Source organism: Struthio camelus, chromosome 11 (assembly GCF_040807025.1).
Source record: "Struthio camelus isolate bStrCam1 chromosome 11, bStrCam1.hap1, whole genome shotgun sequence".
NCBI classification, from domain to species: domain Eukaryota; kingdom Metazoa; phylum Chordata; class Aves; order Struthioniformes; family Struthionidae; genus Struthio; species Struthio camelus.
Window position 1 is genome coordinate 6,203,694 of NC_090952.1, and position 27,959 is coordinate 6,231,652.

The 27,959-nt window shown below is 41.2% G+C and overlaps 1 protein-coding gene and 1 long non-coding RNA gene across 3 annotated transcripts in view; one reads left to right on the forward strand and one right to left on the reverse strand.

Annotated features, from left to right (window-relative positions):
* The first annotated feature begins 14,365 nt into the window (after positions 1–14,365).
* Positions 14,366–27,917, forward strand: LOC104150907 (uncharacterized). The gene is made up of 2 exons (XR_695684.2): positions 14,366–14,621; positions 26,488–27,917. It is a non-coding gene; the product is annotated as an uncharacterized lncRNA (long non-coding RNA).
* Positions 20,021–27,959, reverse strand: part of C11H8orf48 (chromosome 11 C8orf48 homolog) — a 29,905-nt gene continuing 21,966 nt past the window's right edge. The window contains exons 8-9 of one of the 2 annotated variants that reach the window (XM_068957079.1): positions 20,437–20,511; positions 20,021–20,328 (exon numbers count right to left, since the gene is read on the reverse strand). In XM_068957079.1, the coding sequence (XP_068813180.1) occupies positions 20,453–20,511 (59 nt within the window). In that variant the 3' untranslated portion in view covers positions 20,021–20,328; positions 20,437–20,452. The remainder of the gene's footprint in view (positions 20,329–20,436; positions 20,512–27,959) is intronic. The other variant, XM_009685412.2, reaches the window with a different exon arrangement.

The window sequence follows — 27,959 nt, forward strand, 5'->3', positions numbered from 1 at the left end:
CTGTGCTGCACCGTGGCCTAATGAAGAGTGACAGAAATACAAGACGCACCAAAACAGATTTCAGAAAGTAGTTTGTTGGAAGGGGGAGTGGAGGAAGGTGTAATTAGCAGATATGTGGCGCACCCTGGACTCAGTGTTCAGCTGGCACTCACCCGCTCCTGTGAACTTGTGGAAGACGTTCCTGTCTCTTGGAGATAGTGTCCATCCATGTCAAGTGCAAATGGGCATCTGTGAAGGAAACTCTGCCTCACTGTTGCTGCAGAACCAGACAACTCATTATCACTAGCCAAGCAGCTCCAAATCTACCCAGCATCAGGTGAGATTTCTCCTCATAGTTATAAGTCTGAATCCTAACCAAACATCACGTCAGAATTCAGTAGGGGGCTGCTGAGTGGTCAATGGAGACCTAATACAATGTAACCTGATAATTTTCCACTGGGCGCATTTCAAATTTTATAGTTTGATTCTATCTTTTAACTTCTGCAGTAAATTTAGAACTAGTGAAAGACTGCTTTATTTGGTCTGATTTAAACATTTATCACTCTAGTATCAGTTTTCCGCAGACTAGAGGTAAACTACAGCAGTCCAAACTCTCTTCTTTGCCTTGCTAACCTTTAAATAAGGAATAGATCATTTCTAAAATTAAAGGGTGAAGTCCAGTTTTTGCTCTTATTTACCCTAGTCTTCTTTCCTAACACCAGAAATGTCAGTTCATTTTCAGCAATGAAGGAAGACCATGTATCACCAAATAAACCCGGGACTGGAAAGACTTGTCACTACCAGCTACACCTGGATTCCTGTTTAAGAATGGAGGCCTCCATGTATTTTCTCATCTTTGAAATACATATGTGTGCATGCAAGCATGCAGAAAAACTCATGCAAATGTAACACATATGAAATCAACATACATATTTTTGTAGCTCACAGAACAATTAAGTTGCAGTCAATAATCTGCAAACGGGAGTGCCCATTCTTAATTACACATTCTCTCTGCAGCAGTGATCCAGTGATTCAGAGATGCGCAGACATCTCCAGTCCCATTTCGTATTTTCTAATTTCCAACTAATAAGTAGGACAGGACATTTCATATAGCTAATAAAGCTTTTGCAGCCAGAATAAATGAAAGAGTGAGCTAGCACCATATAGAAGTGCCATGGATGCTGTCGCCGTTTTACCAAATCCTGTAGCTTTAATCCCAAATTCCAAATCTACATTATTCCTAAATTCCTAGCTCCTTGAATAAGAAAAAGAAATGTTCAAAGTCGTAAAAAAATCCAAAACCCATGAACTAAGAATGAATTAAAGGCTTGGAAATCATCAAAAAGATAAAGATGTATTACTGAAACTCTAATGAATTTTAAGTTGGCTTCAAGGTTGGCGAAAGGCTGGGACAGGCACACTGCTACAGTGGCATAAGGAGGTAAAGTGAGGCTACCAAGGCTCAAAGCTAGTGTCTCTTTTCAAAGGGTATGACAGGCAAGCTGAGGTCATTCCCAGTGTATTTAACATGCAGGGAAAATAAGACAGCACCTACGTGGGAACACTAGAGGGAGCAAAGACAAGAAAACTGATGATGAGGAATAAAGGCAGGAAAGGAAAAGCCTTTCCAAGTTTTTGAGATAGCTTTGAAGAGGAGGGGAAGGCAAGCATCCTTGTGTAATTGCCTATAAGCAAAAGGATGCTCCTCTCTAAGTGTGCATGACAGAAAGGAACCATCTGGATTGTAATTTTGCACATATTATCGAGGATTCAAAGTTCTTCAGGACAAACTGAGCCCTCATTCACAGCCAGGTAAACGCGTTACCACCGATAGCTTTGCACAGGTAACTGACTGAATTCAGTCGCTGTTCAAGAAAGAACAGGTTTCACTTCACTCCTCTGCTGCTGGGTCTTGAGGGCAATCAGGAGTTTAGAAAGCAGTAACACATGTAGTTGTCTATTAGTGAGCTACACAAACATGACGGACGTGCACAGAAAACCTTCAACCACGCATGCTAGTTTGACGCTATCTCACTAGCTTCTGCCAGTCAAAATGCAAACAGCAACACATCCCAACCATGCTTCTCTTTAAATAGTCAGAATATGCTACTGCTGCTCTTTCCACAATTAAGTTCTCTCTCTTTAAAAGTTATTAGAAGTTATTAGCACTTTGGGACTCATTTTACAGCTTTGCGCTTTGATCCTCAGCTTACACAAGTCAGTTCACACTGTGCTGCTTCATAACTCGTTTAATAGTTAATGTGTTTGGACATCATTAAAAGTATTAGGGCTTCAGGCAATGAGAACATGCCAATTACTACTGCATCAAGTGATTTAATTCTGAGGGGGACAGTAGGAAGCAGTAGTTTAAACCGCTTAAAGACTCGTACTCCTTGCAACTGAGAAACATGAAGAGAAAGCTGTTTGCTCAGAAAACTTGCTGATTTAGGTTCAAAGAGGTATACTTCTAGATCGTTTATTTTGGGTGCTCAACAGATGCTGAGACATGAACTGTGCATGTGAAATATGAGCTTAAACAGCTCTGTCATGATGAAGACTGCCTTAGCTGCTAATAAAACTTTAAACCACTACAACAGAAGGTTGGAAAAACAGCCTTCTGAGAAGTGGCATTTTGACAGGATTTTTTGAAACCATTAACTTTTGTTTGCTGGAGCTTTCCTTGCAAAGTACTGAATCTGTCTCCAGACTTGTCTATTTGAGGTATGTTTTGCTGGCATTTAATAGATAAAGCCTTTGGAAAAGCTTTGCCCCAGCCATAGTTATACCTCATTATGCTAACATATCATTGCAGTGATTATTATCAGTAGTAGTAATTATAAACAGTGCAGTATATTACTATATTAATAGTTACCTGTTAGTTCTATCCCATAACCTTTCAGGGAGGTGACACTGATATGAGCCAAATGTGACCTTTTGTGGTATTCTTAAACCAATTTCCCAACTGTCAAAAGGGATCCTTTTGCTGGTACTAGTTTCACCTTCAGTAAAACTTTGCAGCTTTTACTTGGCCATATTTACACCAGCAAAACTCTTAAGTGTAGATTCATTTTTATAGGTTTAAAAATGCATACACTAGGGAATCATCATATGGTCCTGTCTGTACTAGCACCATCTTACTGATACAGCATTACAGTATTCTTCACTGGCAAAGGGCTCCAAGGTGAATGAAAATAAACCAGCAAAGCTGTACTTTGTGTAAATATAACAAAACTATCTGCTTGAAGAAAACATGTTGTACCATGAAAAGGCTATAGACTTCTGCACTGCACATCTTTTCACATTCTTGAATGATGTGGTTATCAGAAATCTATGGTGTAGACCTGACTTAAGCTACACCACTGTAAACACTGTTGTTCCAACATAAATGCAACTGTGTAAGAATTTCTAATGGCAAAGCCAAGTGAATAAAAAAATCAGACCATGGAGTGACACGGTACACAAATACCACTTTTAAGTTAGCTATACAAAACACATTGACAGGTTTTGAGAGGAGAGTTCAGACATCCAGAAAATACAGTAGCATCTGGTGTGTGGATTAGTAGGAACAAAGCTTTTCAGAATAAATCTGAAAAAGGGAGAAATGCTAGGGTCTGTGAAACGTAACAAGTGATAGATGCACAACTGAGCCAACAAGACTTTTCACTAGTTAACACCACTAGCATGGGTTTGAAGTTACCTTTTTCCCCCCAAGGGAAGAGGGAACACAATTGTGAATACATAAACACATGCAAACACATCAGTTCAAAGGCTTATGAAGATATAAGATACATCTAGCATTTGGGAAGAAAAATCTATTAAAGCTCCATACCCAAACTGCAGTGAAGAAATTTCAGATCGACTGCTGGACAAAGTGGAAAAAAAAAAACAAAAACAAAAACAGAAATGGAGTCACTATTCAAAAATATGTCACATTTGTTATGTTTCCCAGCGTGATAGGTACTGCTGTCGAAGGAAAACTGGAAATTTACTGCTGCAGCCCACTGACGACAAAACCATGAATACAGACCTGTACACAACTGCCCCAGGAATTCTTTTTTAACAATGTTCTTTTATCACATAGTAGGGGCAGCACATAGATTCAGAGTGAAGATCAAACTAGAGTGCAGGATTCAGACTTCCACCCTTCTCTTTCCTAAGAATATTAAATCTTAGTCCAAACATTCCTTATTTGTAGTCCTGCTCCCTTAGGCAAATGTCCATCTAACTCTCCCATTGATAATACCTTCTGAACCCAATTTAAATCCAATTTGACAAAGGCTCAGAGAAGATCATGTTTCATGAAAACAAGAGGTTGGATAGAGCAAGAGACAGAAAGCGTCTCCTTATAGCAACCTCTTACGGCAAGGAGTTTCGTGACTAAAAGAACAAACTCGGCGTTAGCTCATTTGTTACACACCTGATGACTCATGCAAGAGGAAGATGAAAATGCACCCCTTATCTTAAAAAAAAAACACAGAAATGTGATGCAATATTATATTGTGGGTTAAATGACCTTAAGTACAAATTTAGCACTGCTAACAGAACCTGATAAAACTTAGCAGTATGATCTCATATCGTACTTTGAACCTGTTTCTAGCATCCTGTTCAGAGCCCTAAGCCTCTGCCTCTTGTATGGTGGTCAAATTCAATGTTAATTCTACCTGTGCCTAGAAATAAGGCAAAACAGGGGAAAGAGAGTGATTGAACGCCACTAGCAGAACCTGAAGCATGCAGTTTGCTCCCATTCAGGAGCCTTTCTTGAGCACTTACAAAGGCATTGATGACAGTTTCTTTTTGAGTACTTAGTGAAATGAGACACTAATTTCTTAACCGAGCACAGAATAACATCCCCTCCTAAGAAGTGTCATTTTCTTTTTGTGTGTATATCATAACGAGGTAGCATAGACAATTTGTGAGTTTCCAAAACTCATCAGGATGGCCATATTTTCTCTTCCCTTGAGCTACAATTCATGAAGACCCCAGAGTAGGAACACTGTGCCTTCTGCAGCAATCAAGTATTGACTTCTACAACTCCATTTCCAAAGGCAAGAGAATCACTTCAGCGAAAGTCCAGGAAGCATCCTACATTAGTCAAAGAATGAATTACCAGCACATATATACTCTTCATTATACATAACAAAGCAAGTTTTGAAATGATCACTCAGTTCTCATTCTGTTCTTATTAAGATTATCTCAGTGATATCACCACAATCTTGACTGGTCTAAAAGTTGCTTAAGTTTTCAGGATATGGCATTGCAGATGATGAAAACCATACTAGAGGAAGACAAACCTTTAACTCAACATATTTAGCTAGATAGACAGTGTTATGTATTGGGCAAAACATTTCTTCCTGACTCTTACTGCTCATAATCAGCTCGTATTTCCCTGCTAAGAGCAATCCTGGACGAGCTCTTCAACCACAGCACACACTGAACACCAAACAAGCATGAAATGGGGGATTCGTTAGTAGAACCAAACAGTTAAAATCCAAACCCCTCCCCACTAATTCTTATGCCTTACTATGACAATATATCTAATGATCTCTCTCAAAGTTACAAATATATTGCCCTTTCTTTTGTATCACAGTTATGAGAAATAATAAGAGAAACCCATCTGTTTTCATTTTCATTCTGGGGGGCTATGAATACACCAAACAAAACTACTCTAAGATTGCACGTCCCTAAAGTAACTAAAGACATGCCTTAACATTTGATTTATTTCAAAGTAAATAAGTAAAAGCCACACTTTCCTATTTATTAGATCTGTACCCTGTATCCAGACAGGTACCTGCTCACTTTAATGATTATCACCATTTTAGATATTTTGTCTTTATTTAGCATGGTGGAGCCTACACAGCTCTACGAGTGGGAGCTGGATTCTGTTCTGGCTCAAACATCATGAGCAGAGCAGTTAACCAAATTCTGATTGCAGAGTCTTTCCTGCTGGCAGCATTTGAGCCAGCAGAGCTATTTGACTCTCAGATCGCAAGCTGAGTTTGCAGCTGGCAATTATGATGAACTCCACCTTTCTACTTATTAACTGAGAAGAGTGGATAGAGAAACCACTGACAAAACACAGTCATGGAACCCCACCAAGATATTGTTAGGGTCACTTCCAGACTAGAGCCACAAAACACGTCAAAGCAAATGTTTACATTTTGCTCTACAAAATACAGTGGGGAAAACAGTGGGAGGGATCTAGCAGGCCAAAAAAAAAGACGACATTTTGTGTAAATATCTCCCTCCAACCCCTCAGTTCCTAACCTTGCAGGATTCCAAAGTCCATAACTTCTTTTAGCACACTAGCTGCTTCTCCTTCAGAAACGGTGACAGCAGGCAGTGTGAAAATGACATGACTTGGAGACAAACCAGTTTTATTTAAAAGCAACACTTATAATATATTACACACACTATTCCAAGTTAAAAGGACATTATTGAGAATGCTAAGTCAAATACCCGAAAGTTTAGAAATTCCAGAAATAAAATTGCCTGTGTGATCTTAATTTGAATCCCTTGTGTTACCCAGTATGCTACTGCCTTTAATGACATCATCAAATATTATTATTTCCATGGGACCCTTGCCTCATTCAGTTTATAGGGTGGATGATTCTCAGTTAATGAGCAGCTATTCAGTACTTGTCTTCTTGTTGTTTGGTGTGTAGCTCATTTCTGATGGCTTGCCTCCACAAGGGGTTGGTTACTCAGAAACAGTTGAACAACTCCTGGATTCTATGCTTTATTACAGAACAAGATTATTTCATCTCTGCTTAGTTTAACCCACTTTCCTTCACCATACTGAAACCCTACTCTGAGAGCATATCACTAATTTATTCATGGCTTTGCTAGGGTTCACATTACTAAGACATTTTTGATGAATTTATTGTCACAACACTTCCATTTTATCTCCACTGGCTGGTGAAAAAAAGGATTAGAAAGTTTCTGTGCTGTAAAAGTATTCATTAATTTGGGATATCCAGTTTAGAGAATGAAAGCATGTTTTTTGTAGAGTGCTTAGCATTATATGGTGCTTTAAATGTTGAAAACTCAGTTCCAGCTGCAGCTCTAAGTATATAGTGCTGTTGCAAATCAGAATATCACCTCAAACTGAATATCCAGAAAAGGAAGAACATTCAGTTAACGAATACTTCAAAAAGGCTTCATTGTAAGCAATTTGTCATTAGGATCTCAGTAGTAAAGGCAGAAATTAAATCAAGTTTTCCAAGGCTGCATTTAACTGTGCTAGCAATCATATCTTGTGATGTGGTTATCAAGGGAATAAGCAGTGCACCCAGATCCACGGACCTGAAGGATTCAGGTGCCAGGTTGAAAAGAAGAACCAATGTCAGCCATACTCTCTCTACTGAGAACCTTCGCCTTTTTCTTGCATTTTAAAGGGTTATTTGGTATATACTTCCAACCTTTCCAACCAGCGAAGCTGTGTTTCAAGAGTTAAAGTTTTTTCATGACATAGCCTCAGTTTACCACTATATTGACATGTTTTGTGTGGACTAGTGTGAAAGATGATGAGACTCTCTGTCAATGGGTTTCACTGGGGTTAGCTGGCAGGAAAGCACTGGCAGAGGGTTTTAGCTTCCATTCCAGCTTGCGGAAAGGCATGCTTTCAGACCCTCAGATCGGACCCCTTTTTCTCCATCACTGCTAAAATGTCTCTGTTCCAGTCCTGTCTTCACGTCTCATTCTTCATCCTAGTTTCCCATTTTCCTCACTGGACAATATCAGTGTCCACACTCCTGTTGTAGTCTCTGAAGATTCACTCCCATATCTGCTTCCCTTCCAGATCCTCCCCCATCAGATCCTCCCCTAAAAATGTTCCTCTCCTAAATTCCCTAAATGTGCCCCATCCTATAAAGCACAGCTGAACCACATCCCTTGAATGCATTGGCTCCCCAACCTAACCACCCTCTGCATATTCCTTATCCAAATGCAGTGTTTCTTTCCTCCCACTCCCAGCCTCCTTGCTGAGTCAGTCCCAGGTGACCCTCACCTCAGGTCCGAGTATAACTTGGCCTGCAAAAACCCAAGGTAACAATTCATAAAAGACCCCTTCAGACCTAGGCCACAATATGGTCTGTGAAGACGGAATCTGCAGATACTTGGCTATATGGGTAGGGTGTCCACAAGGGATAACAGAGTACCCATAGCCTGTATTGTGCTTGCACTTACAATTTGGTAAAACTTGGGTAAATTTTAATATAGAGGAAAATGATTGATCATGGTGACAAATGTCACCACTCCATCAGCTTTCAGTTCCATGCTTCAGGAACAGAAGCACTAATACTTTAGAAGGAAAGGCCAACAAAAACTGAGATAGACATAGCTGGCACATTGTTACCTGTTTGGCAGATCTGTAAGTAACTGGAAATAGAACTTAGGCAAAAAGCACAGAGAATCCTCAGGAACAGAGGAGGTGACCACGTAACTGGCCAAGTGGTACGAGGTCTTGCACTCAAACTGACGACACTTGTTTGTTTGTCTGTCTGTCTCCAGGCATCAAGGTACAGAACCATACTGCTTTTGAAAAATATCAGGAAACCAGCAGGGTACAATGAGGGATACACAGCAGCCTATGGTATGGCACATAAGAACAGCTGCCACTGACTTAGTGGGAATGATGGTTAAGTGAGAAGAGGTGATATACAGATCCTTTGGCATGGGAAGAGAGAGCAGAGAAAGATGCTTGGGGAAGTGGAGAACACAGATTTTCTGGTGGTAAGGAAGGAGGTTGCAGACTGTGCCTGAAGTATGAAAAGAAAGAACGGACTCGGAGGATGGCATACAGATTTCTGTGGGTAGAAGCACCTAGCAGGAACAGCTAGGTCAGCCTGCAAAAGCAGTGATGCATGTTACCCCAGAATACAAATACACAGCTGCTCTGTAGAAGTGTAAGGGAACTAAGGTGGTGTCAACCATCTTTGCACTCTCTAAAATCTGGATTCTTCTGAAGGCTAGCTGCAGCCAGCACTACTGCTAAAGCAGTGTGCCCATCAGCATACAGTACCCTCCACTGAAGATCATCCCAGTGATTCAATAAGCTTCTCCTCTGTAGGATAAGTAAAAATGTTAACCCCACTTTGTGTCCTAATATATTGTTGTGATGGTAGAAGCAAGATAAAAAGATGGAAAAGTGGAGTTCATAACGAGTTTACCAGAACTCCCTTTTCCTATTGTCCCGTCCCAGAAAGCAACACTCTGCAGAAGAGCCTGGCTACAGTGTTCCTGGCTGGCCTTCTGGGCAATCTCTGTAGGAAGGCAGGCAGCTGTTGCAGTTTCCTCATCAAAAGAAAATGATAGACAGTTAACCTTAGATCTACCAACTGTTGAACAGAGCCTTGTCATGCTCTGAACGCTTCTATATTTCCATGCTAAAAGAAATTCAGAGATGGGAAGAAAGAATCACAGATACAAAACACAGGAGGTTATGTATAGTCCATGGAAGTCCATTTATAAGAGAGCACATCTATTTCATGAATGGGAATTATTGTCCAGAGACGTGATTGGTGTTTAAATTTAACTGGCACTCTGCATGAGGCAAGAGAGGCAACAAAAGAAAATCCAAGAAATGACAAGGTTGACGCTGGCAGACATCTATTCTGGGATTGCTCTGGGTCATTTCTAAGAATATGTCAGCTTATTTAACAGTTCCGACCTTTGCAATACAGCGGTGTAAAACACAGTGTACCTTCCCTACACGCATTAGAATGCTCTTATTATATTTGAAATTTCTAGAACGTTCATTATTTGATTCAAGCTGTTTCAAGGAGATTTTTGATCCTGTAAAAGAAACATTGACTCTCTAGACACCAGTACTAGGAATATAAATTTATGTATATTTATACATAGAAGGAGTTAACTTTAGTGGAAAAGTCTAGATTTACATTGCTGTTGCTGAACCAGAATTTGTTTCTCACCTAATAGATGTGCAACATGACGCAATAAGGCCAGACCAGAACTGCTTCACGGTAAGAAAACAAAAGTCACTATATACGATCACACGTGTTGACTATATAGCCCAATATGCTGATCTTTGTAAGTTCCAAACGCTTTTAAAAACGCTTTTACACTTACCAGGGAAAAACAATAGAGGAAACCAGCCCAAAAGAGGATTTCTTCCTTACATCTGCTAAGTAGTATCTGTCTTACAACTAGAGGCCGTGATAAAAATGTACTGCCTGTAACTACGGACTTTCTCATTCCCACATGAACACTGACACCTCTACTGAATCCTTCAAGGTTTTCAACCTTAAAGGAAGTTTGTAGCAATGGATTCTCCAGGAGAATAATGTGCTGTGCAAGAAAGTATTTCCTTCCATCAATATTATCTGTAATGCCTTTCAATTTCACTGAATTTCTCCCTCCTCTTAAAAATGGAATTGGCTAATTAGAAATTTCCAATTTATATCCTCTGTTTTCTTTATTTTATGTACTCTATCATACTCCTTCTTGCTTGCCTCCTTTCTGGAATAAAGAATTCAGAGCCTGTCAGTCTTCTTTGGGAATAATTTCATAGATATTCATGTACAATATTAGTGGAATGGTCTGATAACTCCAACCAACAATGCCTTTGAAATCTCAAAACTCATTCCACATTTTATGATCAGGCTACATTCAATTAAAATTAGTGATACTGATAGATGTAGTAGCAGTTCTGGGGTAAGTCATTTTTACATTGCATGCTCATTCAGGAGCAGATTGTTAACTGATTTTTTGAGTAAGTAAATTTTATCTCTCCTAATAAAATCCAACTTTCTCACTAAGATTGAAGCAAAGAAGAATAATATACAAGCACTGAAACCTTTTTACCTAATGTATTTTGATTTCATTATATTTGGAAATAAATCTTGGGTCTTCCCCTGCAGTCAATATTTAAACTTTATCAAATGAAGGGGAACTTGATGGCCTGCTTTCGATGAGAAATTTTGCTTTTAATAAATCTTTTCTTAATGCCTGCCTCCTCACTTTTGGATTCCAATAGCTTCTAAATAAGCAAAGCCAGAGCAAGATTCCCTTCTCACTGTACTAATGTAAAATGGTCACCCATTATATCTAGTGGACTTATTTCAGTTTCTTCATAATGAGATAGTACCTTTATGACAATACAGGCATTGAAGGTAAAACAGGACAAAACATTAGCTTGAGAGCAATGTCTTTGTATCTTGTACCTACAGTATAGTAGGTACAGTACTATACCTACAATATAGTGGTGTGTGATATGATTTAATTTCACAGTGTTTACAGTTTAAATTTCTAGGAGAAAGGACAATCTGCAAGTGTGAAAAATTACCAATTATAACATTTAAAATAGAAGCAGCAATGGAAATGTCAGCAATCTGACTGGGACATCAGAGATTTTTGTAATGATGAATAAGGAACATTTCACTGCAGACTAGGAGAGAAGCTTAGGGTCATTTTTCAAGGCTTGAAGAATTTCCCAAGGAAAATTCTTCTATGTTCATTTTTCTTCTGTCCCTTCAATTACTGTCGGAACTTATTGTGGTCTTTCTAATAGCTTCCATGAGCTTTGAATACCATTTGTTCTCACGAGACCATAAGCACAAAGATACTTTGGTCTAAGTCCTGTTGAAATCAGTGGGAGCTGGGCATTGTTATGTCACTATTGATCTGGATCTGTGGGCTTAGGCATGATATAAAGTATTTATTAAATCATTGATTTTCTGGAAAAGATAGGTTTTCTGGAGGAGATAGGGCTGTACCATATAAATATTGTTCATGTAGTTGGTCAATAGTCCTCTGACATAGCCATAATCTTCAAATTGGCTGATATAGTCCCTGACCAGTTGCAAGCCTTGAAATAAAGAAGATTTAGGAAGTGGCAGATTTGATAGTATAAGAAATTTCAGTTTATTAGTCATACTGGATTAAGATCGAGAAAAAAAAAGATTCAGTGTAGCACAAAAATAAATCAGAACATTTTCAGACATTCCCTCAGAGGAAATGTGGCTTATTTATGAGTTCATAGGCAAAAATGCAGCGGAGAGTTTTATATATATATATATATATATGTATATATGTATATATGTATATATGTATATGTATATGTATATGTATATGTATATGTATATATGTATATATATATAAAGATGGAGGAAAAACTACTGTTGCACTAATACAAACTGATAAGAATATGTATTGCCAGGGCTTTGCAACTGACCAAAACAACCAAATATATGAATACAGATAGGTAGGTAGGTAGGTAGGTAGCGATATCCTTTCCAGCTGAAACAGGAGACTCTAGTAAGAAACAATGTATAAAAAGAGATATGAAAAGAAGTGTTATGGAGTGGATAAGACAGAAACCTTCAGTTCATAAGAACAAATTAGCTTGGGGATGAAAAAATAAATAAGGACTAAACAGATCTTTTGTAGTCTTTGTTAGTCTTATTATCTTACTTTTCATTGCTAGCTGGCAATAAAGAGAAATCATTAAAAAAAAAAAAAACAAAGCAAACATCTCAAACAACACATACAGAGGAATGAATGACACCTCAGTTGAAAATTAGGCCTCTGCACACCTGTAATAAAAATTATACATAGGGGCAAATCCTCCAGCTAATAAAAAACAGGTTCTCTGCAAGACCAGTTCAGAAATACTACACCATTTTCAAAGCTCAAGCACTGTCTTTTCAGCATGTCTGTATTATAGTGGGGAGGTAAAGAGCTTTTCTCTACTCCATTGATTTGTGCTATATAAAAGAAGGAATTGCAATTGCAATTCTTCTCTCCGCAAGTTTAAGTGGCTGCGCTCCCCTTCACTCCTTTAAGAGATCCATAGTAAGCAGGGAGCCTGCAACAGGCACAGGTTCCCCCTTTGCACCCCAGGCCTGGAGGAATGACAGCAAGGAGTGTTAAGTTATACCCCATAAAGCAAATGTAGAGAACTGCATTGCACACTAAAGTATTTACAGTTGCTTATTTTCACCTACAGTGAGGTGAAGGTTGCTTTTCCTGATGTGATGTAACTCAGCACCATTCCTAATCCCAAGCCCCTTATAGGCTCAGTTGAAGCCTTCATTAACAAGTTGCCAAGAATTAACATTTTGGCCCATTTCAGCTTTTAACTGCCAATACTGGTTCATATTTTTGCAAGCTGAAAGAAGGATACTTACTCTGTAGGCAGGTGCAACTTGTTGGGTGACCAGCTGAGTCATTTTTGGGTGTACAGCAGATAAAATCTCCTGTAGACAATTTTATGGACACATCAGGCCTCTCGACTGTATTGTGCATCCATCTCGTTTCCCCTTTGTCTGAATCACGTTTTTAGAATGGAGCTTCTTTTGGGAAGATGTTTCTGTAAACACAGGAATAAGATATTGCCTACTTTCCAAAGTTAATTGCTTTTTTAAAGCGTGGACATGAGGAAGGTGGCAGAGGGTGGGATGTGACTTAAAAGCAGATGGAAATACAGAAGAACAGTTGCTTAGCACCTATGAAAGTCAGGCCCACTTCTTCACAAGATATATATGTACTTAGGTATCCATATTTAGGCATTCACATTTCAATTTTGGCCTCTAACTGACCTAAATCCATCCCAGGCTTTTTGAATGCAGTTGATGATTAAAGAAACAAAGGTATCCTAAGAACCTCGCTGCGGTCCTGGCAGTAATCAGTTCTGCACTCATGGACAGCTTTTGTTCTACCTATGCTCCTGTTGGGAGCTTTGCCATCTATTAATGAATGAAGCACAGGGATCAGAAAAAAGCGCTGTAGAAACTTAATTCTAAGATGATTTCTCAGCCAGTGGGACAATAAAAGATCAGCCAGCAGCTTTCTTGCCTTTGTGTGAGTAAGAGATGCAAATTAAAGATTGCAGTCAGAGACTATTATTCAACCTAGATTATTTTATGTGGCCATGGGTATGTTTTGGAACAGGTCTATAGCATCTATTTATCCAGGACTGAATTGATGCAATGAAGCAGGATACAGAGAGACAGACCAAGCATTTGAAATAATTAAAAAAAAAAAAAAAAAAGCAATCCTAGATTGACAGTCAAGAAGAATGTGCTCAAAACCACTTGGAAGCTGAAAACGTTTATTTTACATTCTACTCTATTTCTTCCTCATTAAGGAAAACTCACCTGATAAAAAGAGCAGGAGATCACCCTGCCTAATGACACAGATAAGGGAGGAAAACAGACGCTTTTAATTCCCATAAGCATCTCCTGCCTTTGTCTCAGCCTGCTTTTTATGCCTGGATTATGCTAACACTATTAATCTTTGTGTCTGTGACTAACTCCTGGGCTTTTATGTTAGTGACCTGATTCTGCACTAACATGCTCCTCCCAGTTTGGTGAAGCTCCCCATGTGATCTATTCTTCCCCCTAAATAAAGTTGAAAAATTTGGCTGGGATCAGTGAGTGCTGCTGAGGTGGCTGGTGTGTGCAGCTATTCCGCCCTCCCCAAGTCTGCAGCACAAATAAGGCGCCTGTTCAGCATTATCCGCCTCTCGGTTTTAAAGACCAAAGGGGGACGAGACCGGGCAGTTAACAAGGTATCAGGCTACCTCCAAGACCAGGCTTCGCCGTGGGCTCTCAGTCTTGCCACCCCCGAGCAGCCTCCCCTTTTGAAAGTAGCCCAGCGGGCTGAGGAAGATGTGGCCGGAGGAGGTGAGTGCTGCATGGTTATGATGAATCCTTTGTGCAGAACCGGAGGCTCGTTAGGAAGTGGTGGAAGGAGGAGGTAGCGGTCGCAATTAAAAAATAAAAATTAAAAAAAAAAAGAATCAAAAGCCTCCTTTCCGTCCCCTGCTGCGCAAAGGGCAAACGGCACTTTGTGCTCCTTTCAGAGGGAATCTGCCTAACGAGTTGAATTCCCGACAAAGTGCTCCCGGCGTAGAGGCTGGCAGGGCAAAGCCCGAGCATCGGAAGCCGCCTGCGCAAGTCGTGCCTTTGTCCGGCCGGGCAGGCGGGGGCCCACAGGGCAGGGCGCACCCCCAGCGCTGCCCGCGCTGCAGTCTGGCGCCGCACGGCACGGTACCGACCGCCGTGCGGGGCTGCCACTGCACCGGGCGGCACGGCACAGTAGCGGCGTGCGGGACTGCCACTGTACCGGGCGGCACGGCAATGGGCGGCACGGCACCGCCATGCGGGGCTGCCACTGCACCGGGCAGCACGGCACAGCACGGCATGGTACCGGCGTGCGGGGCTGCCACTGCACCAGGCAGCACAGCACGGTACTGGCGTGCGGGACTGCCACTGCACCGTGCGGCACGGCACGGCATGGTACCGGCGTGCGGGGCTGCCACTGCACCGGGCGACACAGCACGACACGGTACCAGCATGTGGGGCTGCCACTGCACGGCACAGCACAGTACTGCTGTGTGGGGCTGCCACTGCACCGGGCAGTACGGCACAGTACGGCACGGTACTGGCATGCGGGGCTGCCACTGCACGGCACAGCACAGTACTGCTGTGTGGGGCTGCCACTGCACCGGACAGCACGGCACAGCACGGCACGGTACTGCCATGCGGGGCTGCCTCTGCACCGGGCGGGACAGCACGATACTGGCACGCAGGGCTGTCATTGCACCGGGCAGCACGGCACGGCACTGTACTGGCGAGCGGGGTTGACACTGCACTGGGTGGCATGGCACGATACCGCCATGCGGGGCTGCCACTGCACCGGGTTGCACGGCACACTACCGGCGTGCGGGGCTGCCACTGCACCGGGCGGCACAGGACCCGGTGTGCGGGGCTGGTGCGGCCCGGCCCAACCCCAGCTGGCCCGCGGCAGCTAGAGCTGGGCTGCCCACCCCGGCATAGCGCTGCCCTGGTGCCCCTCATGGGGCTCCCTGTGCACTGCCCAGCTCCGCAGTAACGGGCACGACCATCTTCCACCCAGCAGCTTCCCCTACAGCCACCCACCATGCACTCGCTCTGCACAAAGCCTCGCAGCGCGCTCCTGCACAGCACAAAGGTGCACCACACACCCATACTCCCCACACTGTGCATCTTTTCCATCCCCACAGGGGTCCCACATACCGCTCACCCGTCCCTTTTCTCCACACAAGCTTTTCCCCTTCCATTATCCACTTTACTTGTTCCCCATGACCACCCACCAAAGTAGCACACCTCTTCCCCTTCCATACATACACCTGGTCAGTAGGTCTTGCTACATATATATGTAGACTGAATCCTTCATCCTACAAATGGCAGAAGGCAATGTGTCTTCCATATGCCCAAGCGTTCCCTTGCATGCGTTGCTAAAGCAATGCACAGGCAACATACCATGTAACCCACAGATCTCTAACATATTAATTGATCCGTAATGCATTTCACATAACCTCTTCCTTTTTTGGAACACAACTTAAAAGGAAAGTCAACCCTCACTAGTAGGCACAGTGCCTAAGGGAAGTAAGTCTTCAATCCCCTTCTCCCACACTGCCTAGTACTTTAGGTTCAGTATAGGCACCAGCTTACTGCACACAAGTTCTTCCTATGCCAAAGACAAAGTACTTCTGCATTAAGACTAGGAGAGAGGAGAAGAGGGCAGTGGGGAGGAAAGATGTTTGCTACTTAGCCAGAACTCTCAAATTAGACCCAGACTGTCCCTGGTCCATGTTGTGGGGAAATAAATATGGTCTTATTCCAGAAATGTAAAGACACAAAGTAGCTGCATCTAAAATGACATTCATCACTCCCCCGCTATGTCCCCTGATTCCTCCCACCCTCTAACTTATTTTCCTTGCACAATTTTGAGGGTGAAATTCCCTGAGTACTGAATGTATTGTAGTCCTAGGCTGGAACTATTCATCAAGAATAAGCACACTGGCTGGAAGGAGAAGAGTTTCTTTTTAAATGAGTTGGACGAACACTTGAATATTCAAACAATCTTTTTGCTCGTTGGCATGTTTAAAAAAATGTTATCCCTGCAGAATTTTCAATCTTGGCAAATGTTAGATCCAAGAGGAAGGCTGCAAAGCGTCCCACCCGTAATTACATCCCTCACTAGCAGTAGGGAAGGAGAAAAAAAGGAGAGGAGAGATTTAAAAAGGGAGAGGGATAAGAACAGAGATCTCATTTGTCCATTTCCCTTTCACAGCTAATTAGCCCTGAACCAGAACCTTCCCTCACCTACAAAAAAAACGAGAATTTAATGAAAAGGACACCGACTTTCTTAAGATCTTATTTTGTGAAGATCCTGCTTCTTAGGGTTTTGTTTTGTTCATTTGAATTCAACTCCAAACAGCTTTCAGTTTTCATTTATCCTGTAATTCAAGAGAATGATTAAAACAATCCACTTGTATCTGGACTGGTAAGTACTCGCTCTGACTCCAAAAAAAATGTAATACGGAGCATTAGGACAAACTGATCTTAGAAAGAGGCAAATGGAAAAGTCATTGACTGATTTTAAGCATCAGTTGAGAAAGGGAATTGCTTGCACTTCAGGAGCTGGGTTTTCACAGAATAACATCTAAAATATAGATAAATGGAAAAGTTCATAGGCTGCCTCTGTAATTGCAGGAGGTAATTGCCCCTGATTTTGAAAGGGATGTGGGAAGAACCGCGTAGAATGCTGGAAAAGAATTGCAAAAGGAAAAGAATATGAACTAAATTAGCAAAAAGTCAACCGTGAAAGACAATTTCCAAAGGGAAAAAAGGATCCACTTTTTACGGGATACATTTTTTAGCTGATCATATGTGATTGCTTCTGTAGCAGGAAAAACAAACCATGGCTTATCTGTAAGATCCAGCCTCTGAGAAGAGGAGTACTGTGGGATGTTTTGAGAAAAGAAATGTCAACATAATTTTTAAAATGCAGCAAAGCTTATTTCAAAGAGAACATCATAAAGGAACAGGTCTGTTCAAATGTTTAGAGAATAACACTTTGAAGTAGCACTGTTCTCCAAATTAAAAAAAAAAAAAAAACAAACCTTCCCCAGATGAAAGAGGTAAGACTTGATGTCTTTCCCTAACATATTTTATTACAGCATCCATAAGCCTCAGTCAGCACATTTATTAGGAGCATTTAATCTAGAATTTCAAAGCTACTGCAAAAAATGTTATACGAAGATTTCATTGATCAGGATGATCAGCTCTCTCCACACCAAGATATAGACAAGAAGATTAAAACACTTATCACACAGGTACATTTCAGTAGCACTGGTCTGAGTACAGAAATCATCAAGTACTTAATCTATAACATGATTTACTTGTAGTTCATTCCTGGAAATAGGCACCAGCAACTTCCAGAAGTATTTGTACTGTGTATGCACAAAAGATAACACTTACCAAAACACGCAGTTACAAGAAGGCTATAACCATGCCTAAGAAGCTGCTGGTGTTTATAAAAATCACACTTACAGCAAATTAATATGTCATAAGAAGTCACCTTAAAATTAATGGGATGAATAACAGTTTCAGAGAGAGCCTACAAAACAACAGGTCTGTTGCTTCAATCGTCCTTACTTCAGGAGTTACTTAATTTAAATTAAAACCTTAAAAAACAGAAGTAGCTCCACATAGCTCCTGTACAAACCAAAGCCCACAGAAATAGCGTATTACATTTATGGTTAACACAAATCACAGACAGACATACCCACAGTAGCAGTTCTGGAACATAAAAGCAAAACCATCAACTTCCATCTGAAACAACAGAAGCTGCTTTCCACAGCATTTCTCAGGGCAGAGTTGGTATCAGGTTCTGCTCTAATATTCCTTGCTTTTATCATATTCAGTCTGTCCTCCAAAATTACCTGAGCCTACTACAGTTTTTAAAAGAATCAGGACATTCCTGGTCCCATCCTGATTCAGGAAACCATGGGATATTGTTCCTTTTATAGAAACAAGATTGGACCTTCTGTTGACTTATATACTGGATCAATGCTGGAATGACCTACTACAAACAATTCCAAAACCTGCAGTCTTTTCCTGCTCTTGCAAAAGGGAGGAGAAAACCTCAAAGCAAAACCACCAGACAGCTTAGAAAACTCATATTTCCAGAGTATAATGAAGACAGAACAGGCTGAACCACTGCTAAAAGCAGGCTTTTCTGGTTCATTAGGATAAAAATAGGGTAAAGCATTCTGAGAGAGTAAGACCTGAATTTTATAGACTTAATTAAAAGACTAATTGACTTGCTTAAATCTTCATTTAAGTTGCTTGTTATGTCACCGGACATCATAGCAAGGATTACAGGCAAATTAAGTTTCTAAGGTGTGATTAAGTGTAAAAAATCTAATATAGATCAATTTTTTGTTTTTATTTGAGGCTAACAATTAGGAAAGCAAAGGTAAAAACAAGTCATTTGATTTTAGGGCTCCTCAGATAAATACCAAGTTTAACACCTACAAACCTGTTGTCATTACAAACATATTCGAGGGACACTGCAGTTCTGTAATATCCAGATGTTTACTATTTAATACCTTCAAAGTACACACAACTGCCTGGGAAGTATGAAGCCTAGCTGGCTCTCAGCTGGAAGCTGAGGAGCGCTTTAGAATTTGGGAACCTTAAGATTCCCAAAAGTATTTTAAGCACCCAAAGATGAAAATAAATCTGCCTGTAGTATGTACGGGCATTTTTGAAAATGGCTATGGTGGTCCTAACTACATCTTTGAAATACTCTTAAAATCTGGCCGTTGGTTCTTACACAAGAGTTTATAGAAGATACAGTGAAAAACAGGTAGCAAGACTGACGGACCTCACTATGTGCTTCTTGAATACTTTCCTCCCTTCTCTCCCTCCCCCATTTTTTTGCCCTTTCCCTCCCCCCTCCTTGTCCCCCTTTCGCTTGCTCTCACTCCCACTCTGGCTTTCATCTGCAATTTTGTGCACGAGTGTATTAGCAAATGTCTTGCTACACTAGCTCTAGAGGAGAAAAAGAATCATTTACATATCAAGTTTACAACATGACAGATACATTTCATACAAAAGTCTACATCAAAAAGATGCAAATATAGAAGAAGTGGGCACATTCTTCTCCAAAGCAATAAAAACAGAAGATGCATTTAAACGGCATCAGGGAAATTTACAAGCAAGCTGAAGGCAGAAAGAAAGCCTGGAAATATATTTAAAAGCCAATACGTATTTAAGATGATATAAACGCTACAAGTAATTCTACATTTGATTTGAAAATGCAGTGCGTGTATCAGTCTCTGTGAATACATGAAAGAGACGCACACAAGCTAGAGATCCAGGATTCTGCTCCATACTGAAATCAAAGCGATTTTTGATATTGATTCACAAGGAGTAGGATATAGTTTCAGGTCAGTGGTCTTTGCTTTGGAACGTTTTTGTGTTCACTTGAAAACAGTATCATCCACACAATTTTCTCACTCGCTGCTGGTTTCTATGTTCCTGGCAACCATTCTTCCTGAATGGATAAAATCAAGCAGTCAAAAGAAGGGAAGTGTGAGTTAACCTAAAGGCAGTGTATGTACAATGAACTTCATATTAAAACAACAAAACTGCAGTACTTAACCTGTGATTTCTGGCCCTCATCCTTCCAGTGAGGCTGGAAATTTCAGACATTCACAGAACTCAGTCCTTCCTTTAACTGAGACAAAGAATCAGAAAACAGAGTTACCCAAGCAAAAAAGCATAGGCAACTAAAACTCTAGATATAAAGTCCAGTTTTCCACCCAGCATTTTGGTTTTTTAAGGATTCAGTACAAGTTGTCATTGTTCTTTTTAATACTAACCTTAATATTATTATCACTAAGTCACAAAAATACAGTAGGCCAAATTTGCTTACAGTTTTTTTATAAAAAGGTAGAGGTCTCAGGGAAATCAAGGAGCTGCTCATTAACATTCTTACTTCTTTCCAGTAATTCAGCATTTGATCAGATGCCAGTAACCTGTTTTGAGACACTAATTCTTGTTACTGTGTTTTGGAGCTTCTTTTTTTCCTCTCATATAAATTATATCAAACTTTCTCTTCTTCCTTTAAACCCTCAAAACTCAGACAAAAAACTCAAAAATCTATTTGTCTCTACTTCACTGGAGTACTCTACTGAGAGGCACAGAGGTCAAACTTGAAGAACAAAAAGCAAAGACAATGCCTGTCCTAAGGACATTATTAAACAAGTGCAGATGTTGTCCCCAATAGCTTACACTAAGTTAAATTTTACTTCATGTATTAGCTTACTACTATAGAAATATACAAAAATATGAGCCAGGGTAGCAAAACACATCTCTAGATGAGGACATATATTACGTCAATTGCCTACTCTTAAGTAAGTATCAAACATTACACCAATTTCATTAAAAAGTTGAGAAATGTGTTGAGCTTCCCAATATATTAATATGCTTTCTGCAAAGTTTGTTCCAACAAATCAGTATTTTCAGACCAAAAATCACCCGAATTATTTTTGTAAATACCTGAACCATTCAGTCTAATACATTTATTAAATGTTAATGGGAATTAAATGTGTATATTCCTGAGATACCAGCTCACATGTTCATAATGCTCAGACAAAATACACTAAAGACTTATGACTCACACAAGAACAATCAAACAATGTAAGAAATATTTATTCCCTACTGTTTAAATTAAATTAGGGCATGGATATTGAAGAATGTTGTTGTTTTTTCTAATGGAAACTTTCCTCCTGAGAATGTGTTGACATTGAGACTTCAGTAGACGGAATCTGAGTCAGCTTGAAAGGTATACTTTGTGTGTGCATGAGTGTGCACTCAATACAGTGATTAAAGATGATATAAAAAGACTTAGCCAAATTTAAGCATAAGGTCCAATTCTTTCTCAGAAACTGAAATATCAGTAGGACGTTGCAGCATCTGCTGATATGACCACTGCTACTGCGGTCTCACCAGTGCTGAGTAGAGGGGAGTAATCCCCTCCCTCGACCTGCTAGCTACGTGCTTTCTAATGCAGCCCAGGATGCCGTTGGCCTTCTCTGCTGAAAGGATGCATTGCTGGCTTATGTTCAACTTGTTGCCTGCCAGGAGCCACAGGTGCTTTTCTGCAAAGCTGCTTTCCAGCCAGTCAGCCCCCAGCCTACATTGCTGCATGAGGTTATTCCTCCCCAGGTGCAGGACTTCATACTTCCCTTTGTTGAACTTCATGAGGTTCCTCTCCGCCCAACTCGCCAGCCTGTCAAGGTCCCTCTGAATGGCAGCACAGCCCTCTGGCGTATCAGCCACTCCTCCCAACTCTGTATCATCTGCAACTCTGTCTCATCACCTAGGTCGTTCATGAAGATGATAAACAGCATTGACTGTGGTATTGATCCCTGAGGTGCTCCACTAGTGACTGGCCTCCAGCCAGACTTTGTGCTGCCGATCACAACACTTTGAGCCCAGCAGTTCAGCCAGTTTTCAGTCCACCTCACTGTCCATTAATCTAGTCCATACTTCATTAGTTGGTCTATGAGGATGCTATTGGAGACAGTGTCAAAAGCCTCATTGAAGTCAAGATAAACAACATCCACTGCTCTCCCTTCATTCACCAGGCTAGTCATTTCACCACAGGCGGCTACCAGGCTGGTCAAGTATATTTTCCCCCTTTGTAAATACATGCCAACTATCCCCAATTACCTTTTTGTCCTTAATATGTTTAGAAATGGTTGCCAGGAGGATTTGCTCCATCATCTTCCCAGGGATTGAGGTGGGGCTGACTGTACTATAGTTCCCCAGATCCACCTGCTTGCCCTTCTTGAAGACAGGAGTGATGTTTGTTTACTTCCAGTCCTCAGGAACCTCTCCCAAACATCAAAACCTTTCAAAAATTATCAAGAGTTGCCTTGCAAAGACATCGCCCAGCTCCCTCAGCACTCGTGAGTGCTTCCCATCAGATCCCATGGATTGGTGTATGTTCACTTGGTTTAAATTGTTCCCCAGCTTGATCCTCCTGTACCAAGGGAAAGTCTTCATCGCTCGAAACTTCCCCACTTGTCTCAGGGGCCTGGAGCTGCTGCAAGCAAATCTTACCAGTAAAGACCAAGCTGAAAAAGGCACTGAATGCCTTGACCTCTTCCAGGTCCTTTGTCATGAAGACCCCTGCCCCTTTCAGCACCAGGCCCATGTTTTCTCTAGTCTTTCTCTCGCTGCTGATACTCCTATAAAAATCTTTCTTGTTACCCTTTATGTTCCTTTCTGGGTTCACCTCCAGATGGGCTTTGGTTTACCTAACCCCAACCTCCATGCTTGGACAGGGTCTCTATATGCCTCCTGGGTCACCTGTCCATGCTTCCACCTCTTGTATGCTTCCTTTTTATGTTTGAGTTTTGTTAGGAGCTCCTTGTTCACCCATTCAGGCCTCCTGTCACCTTCACTTGATTTCCTGCACATCAGGATGGACAATTCTTGAGTTTAGAGGAGGTGACCCTTGAAAAATCAACCAGCTCTCCTGGACCCTTCTTCTCTCCAGGACTGTCCTCCATGAGATTCTTCCAAGCAGGTCCCTGAACAGGCCAAAATCTGTTCTCCTGAAGCCCAGGGTTGTAATCTTGCTATTTGCCTTGTCCCCTCCTCTCAGGATCCTGAACTCCACCTCCTCTTGGTCACTGCAGCCAAGGCTGTCCTCGACCTTAACGTTCCTGACCAGTCTTCCCTGTTTGTAAGCAGGAGGCCCAGCAGATCACCTTCCCTCATCAGCTCCTCAATCACTTGCATCAGGAAGTTGATGAACGCGCTCCAGAAACCCGAATTGTTTGTGCCCTGCTGTGTTGCCCTTCCAGGAGATATGTGAAGGTTAAAGCCCCCAAAAGGACCTGGGCCTGTGAACAAGAGGCTCCCTTCTCTTGTCCAAGGAAGGCTTCAGTCAATTCTTCTCGATCAGGTAGTCTGTAGCAGACATCCACAACACCGCCTATATTGACCCGCCCTCCAATCCTACCCTATAAACTCTCAACTGACTACATCATTCGTCCCTAGGCAGAGCTCCACGTATGCCCACTGCTCTCTTACATAAAGGGCAACTCCTCCTTGCCTTCTGGGTCTGCTCCTCCTAAGGAGTCTGTATCCATCCATGACAGCAGTCATTTGAGGTATCCCGCCACGTCTCTGCGAATCCAATGAGATCATAGCTCTGCAACAGCATGCAGACCTCTAACTCCTCCTGTTTGTTCCCCATGCTGTGTTCATTAAAGTACAGGCACTTCAGACGGGCACCCAGTTGGTCCTGATTTCACAGAAAACATATGAGATTCTCTCATAAAGCTGTCTTCTCGGCACGGTGCTTATTTGTGTGCCACACACTTCAAGCAGGCCCCCAGCCTTGCCAATCCAGTCCACCAATTCCTCACTTGCTTGTGGCTCGTCATCTAGCTCCCACGTAGTTCCTAATTTAAAGCTCTCCTTACCAAGTTGGCCAGCCTGTTGGCAAAGGTGCTTTTCTTCCACTTGATCAGGTGGATCCCGGCTCTCCCTAATAGTTCTAAGTCCTCAAAGAGGGTCCCATGGCAGTAAAAAAACAAATCCCTGTTGCTCACATCCAGCTATGCAACCAGTTGCTGATTTGCAGGATCCATCCACTTCTCTTCAAGTCCCTTCCCCTTTCCAGGAGAATCAAGGGAAAAAAACGCATGGGACCCCATGCCCATAACCGTTACCCCCAGGGCCATGTAGTCACTCTTAATATACTCCAGATTTCCCTAGGCAGTATCATTTGTGCTCACATGGACGAGCAGCAGCAGGTAATAGAGATATGAGACACCAGACATAAGAGACCATGACTATTTTTCAGGCATTGTTCAAATCAGATGACAATTTTGGAACAGCTAGTTACTGAGCTCAGACCCAGCTTGGGCAGCGTGACTCTTCTGCGTTGGCTTGAAAGGACTCCTACTTTCCATCTCTTTTTGGTTCTTACGTGTACGACGGAAAATGCAGCAACGCATAGAATGGATGAGAGCTGATTTTTCTTTCGTCTGTTTTTCTGGTTTTACAACACACCATTATTGCAGAGTCTAAAGGCTTTGAATGTCAGTAGAGCCCTCACTGGATGAAAAACATGGCAGTACCAGAAAATTGGAAGAAGCGTGCTTTGCCCTTGCTTTTGAGCAAGGCAGACTATAAAAAGGTGGCAGCACTACCATGTTACCCACCATGCTGAGTAGTTTGGCCGTAGTCATTCAGAAAGTTTGTGGCAGAGCCATGAACTGAACCCTCGGATATCCTGTTTTGTAGGACAGGGATTTATCCATAAAAGCAGTCTCCTCCTTATACCCTAAGATGCAGTATCAGCGCAAGCAATACTCTGGAGATTTAGAATTTAAAAGCATTCCTATTTTGTTTTTGAAAGTATGCCCACTTGAACTGACTGTGAAAATAACCTCCATTTACCTTCTTGGAACAGTACCGTACAGCAGCTACAGTACAGTGCCCAATAATTTTACATCTTCCTCATAGGAAACTGATAGGTGTGGATACATATGAGATGAGATACAATTTCAGGCAAGTATGACAAGATCTGATTTTCAGAAGTGCTGACACATTCCACCCTCTTGGACCTTCACATGGCTGGTGGACACTCAGCCACTCCATAAGTCAGAAGTGCAGTTATTTAATGTATGTAAAATACTTTTATTCCCATTTCTTTTCTTAGGCTACTAGAGAAAGCTGCTGAATACTCAGCCAAGAAGCATTAAAATATTCTATTGCTCATAACTTCCTGATATGCCCCTTGCGAGTAGTGCAACATTCATCAAAGATGTAGTGTGTTGCACCCGTTATTTTCTTATATGAAATAAACTTTCAATCAGCTTTATAAACACACTTTTTGTCCTAAACTACAGTAAAATCTGGCTTTTAAACTTTCTTTAAAATAAACATTTATTTTTGACTATGTGAACATATTGTTCCAAACTGGCAAGAACTGCTCATTTACATCTTTTAACATCAACAGAATGCTAATCTAGAGTAAACAGTCTTTATTACAAACAAGAATGGCTTGAAAGTGCTGTTAATTAAAGAAATCCTCAATTCTCTGCTAGCCTGAGTGGGATGAACCACAGATTTCCCTAAGAAGGATGAACCACAATCGCATCCTATTAAGCGGCGCATCTCAGAACAAGCAGCTATGCTACAAGATCTCTGGAACCTAATTTTGGCCTCAAAGCATTTGGGAGTAGGGTGGAGGGGGACTGGAGCAATCTGTCATTAAAAATAAATAGCTCTGAAAATGTTTAAAGCTCCTCAAACTAAAATATCCTAGGGCCAAATCCTATTGTCCTGACTGTAAGCAGGAACCACCAAGAACAGCCCAGCCATTGCTCCTCATGACATCTAACTCCAAGATGACACCTGGGGGGCAGATAATGCAAACCCCTCCTCACACCAGCTCTCCTCCTTCCCAAGACCAGCTCTTTTAACTTCAGCAGAACTGCTCAGACGAGTAAATTTTTATAGGATTTGTCACACCAAGCATATACACAGCATATCAAAACCAAATGACTTAAATGTATTTGAAATTCTATCAGAATTATAAGAAAATAAAGTTTTTAAATTCTAAGGCTCATATGCCTTAAGGGGACCTCACCTCTTAAATAAATCTATGTTATTTTTCACCTAGGTCATTTTTCCAGACTCCAGATTTGCAATCAGTGAGGACACCTCCTGAACTCCAGCATAACAAGGACAAAAACCCCAAACCAAAATCTTCTGCAGACAAGTCAAGTCTGAGAGCAAGTATCAAAGAAGAGGGGAAAATAAAAACCCTTCATCAAAATGAGAGATCTTGTTTTGTAGCTGATTTTGTTAATGCCTATGATGTTAGCAAAACCAAGCCTGCCCCTCGATAAAAAAATCTGCCTTTGATTTCATGCTCTTCTGGGAATACTTGGGGGAAGAAAAAACTCTCACTGAACAAATTCATAAGATATAAACCACATTTACTGCAGTGCTCGTTTTTGTTTTAAGCCTGAGGATGAGCCCTGCCACCACACTGTTACTGGAAAAAATGATTTGATTTTCTTCAATTATCCGTTCAAGAAAACAAAGAATCAAATTGCCAGTCAGCTAAACAGCTTTTTTTCCCCCCTCTAGATAGAGGGCCACAGAACACACAGGTTTCTGGCTTATACACTGTTTGGATATAGATGACCTGCATCGTAAACTTGGTGACTTATCCTGTTATTCCTATGCTACGTGGCTTCATGAACAAACAAAGCTTCTGAGCCTCACCTATGCCTGGAGAACTCGAGGAAAAGAACATCTTACGAATGACACAGGGAATCGCAGCTCTTGCTTCTTCCGAAATTTTTACCGAGTAAGAACAACTATTGAATCCCAATGAGGCCCAAATTCAAACAAGTTCCTGTACCCGCACTTTTGGCCTCAACAGAATATGACAACTTGACTAAACTAAACACAACGAGAGACACTGAAACTAAGCAGCTAGAGGGGTCCCTCTCATCTACTATTGCACTGATAATAGTGCTGATTATTATTTTCTCTTTGATAATGACATCCCTAGTAACCTACTGTTTTCACAAGTGGAAACTAAGAGGTAAAAAACTGCAGAAAGCACAAGAGGAGTATCAGAAAGACCACGAAAAGAGCATTTTTCAAAGCACGTCTGAACTTATTTCATGAAAAATGGATCCAACATGGGATAGCCTTGCATTATCAGAAAATGAAAATAATAAAAGAATGGCAACTATGAAATTTCCAAGCAAACATATCCTTGTTTTATCTCATTTATAAGAATTGTTAGCAGTTTGGAGATTTCTTACAGCTTTATTATACATATATATATATATTTATATATTTAGTCTCATTTGTGCAAGGTAAAATCCATGTATTTTTAATCTCTGCTGTATTACTAGAACAGTACCCTGAAATCTGTTGCTCCAGCACTGTCAAAAATCCACTGACCTGTGGAAGGCAAAGGGTCAGATTTTGGTGAGCTCAAACGAGCACAGATGGGGGAGAAAGAAAAAACAAAACAAAACAAAACAATGGAGCTATGTTATCTTGCACTGACCCAACTACCCATCTGAGGATTCCGAAATGCAACTGGAGTCCTAGGTAAATCAGATTCAC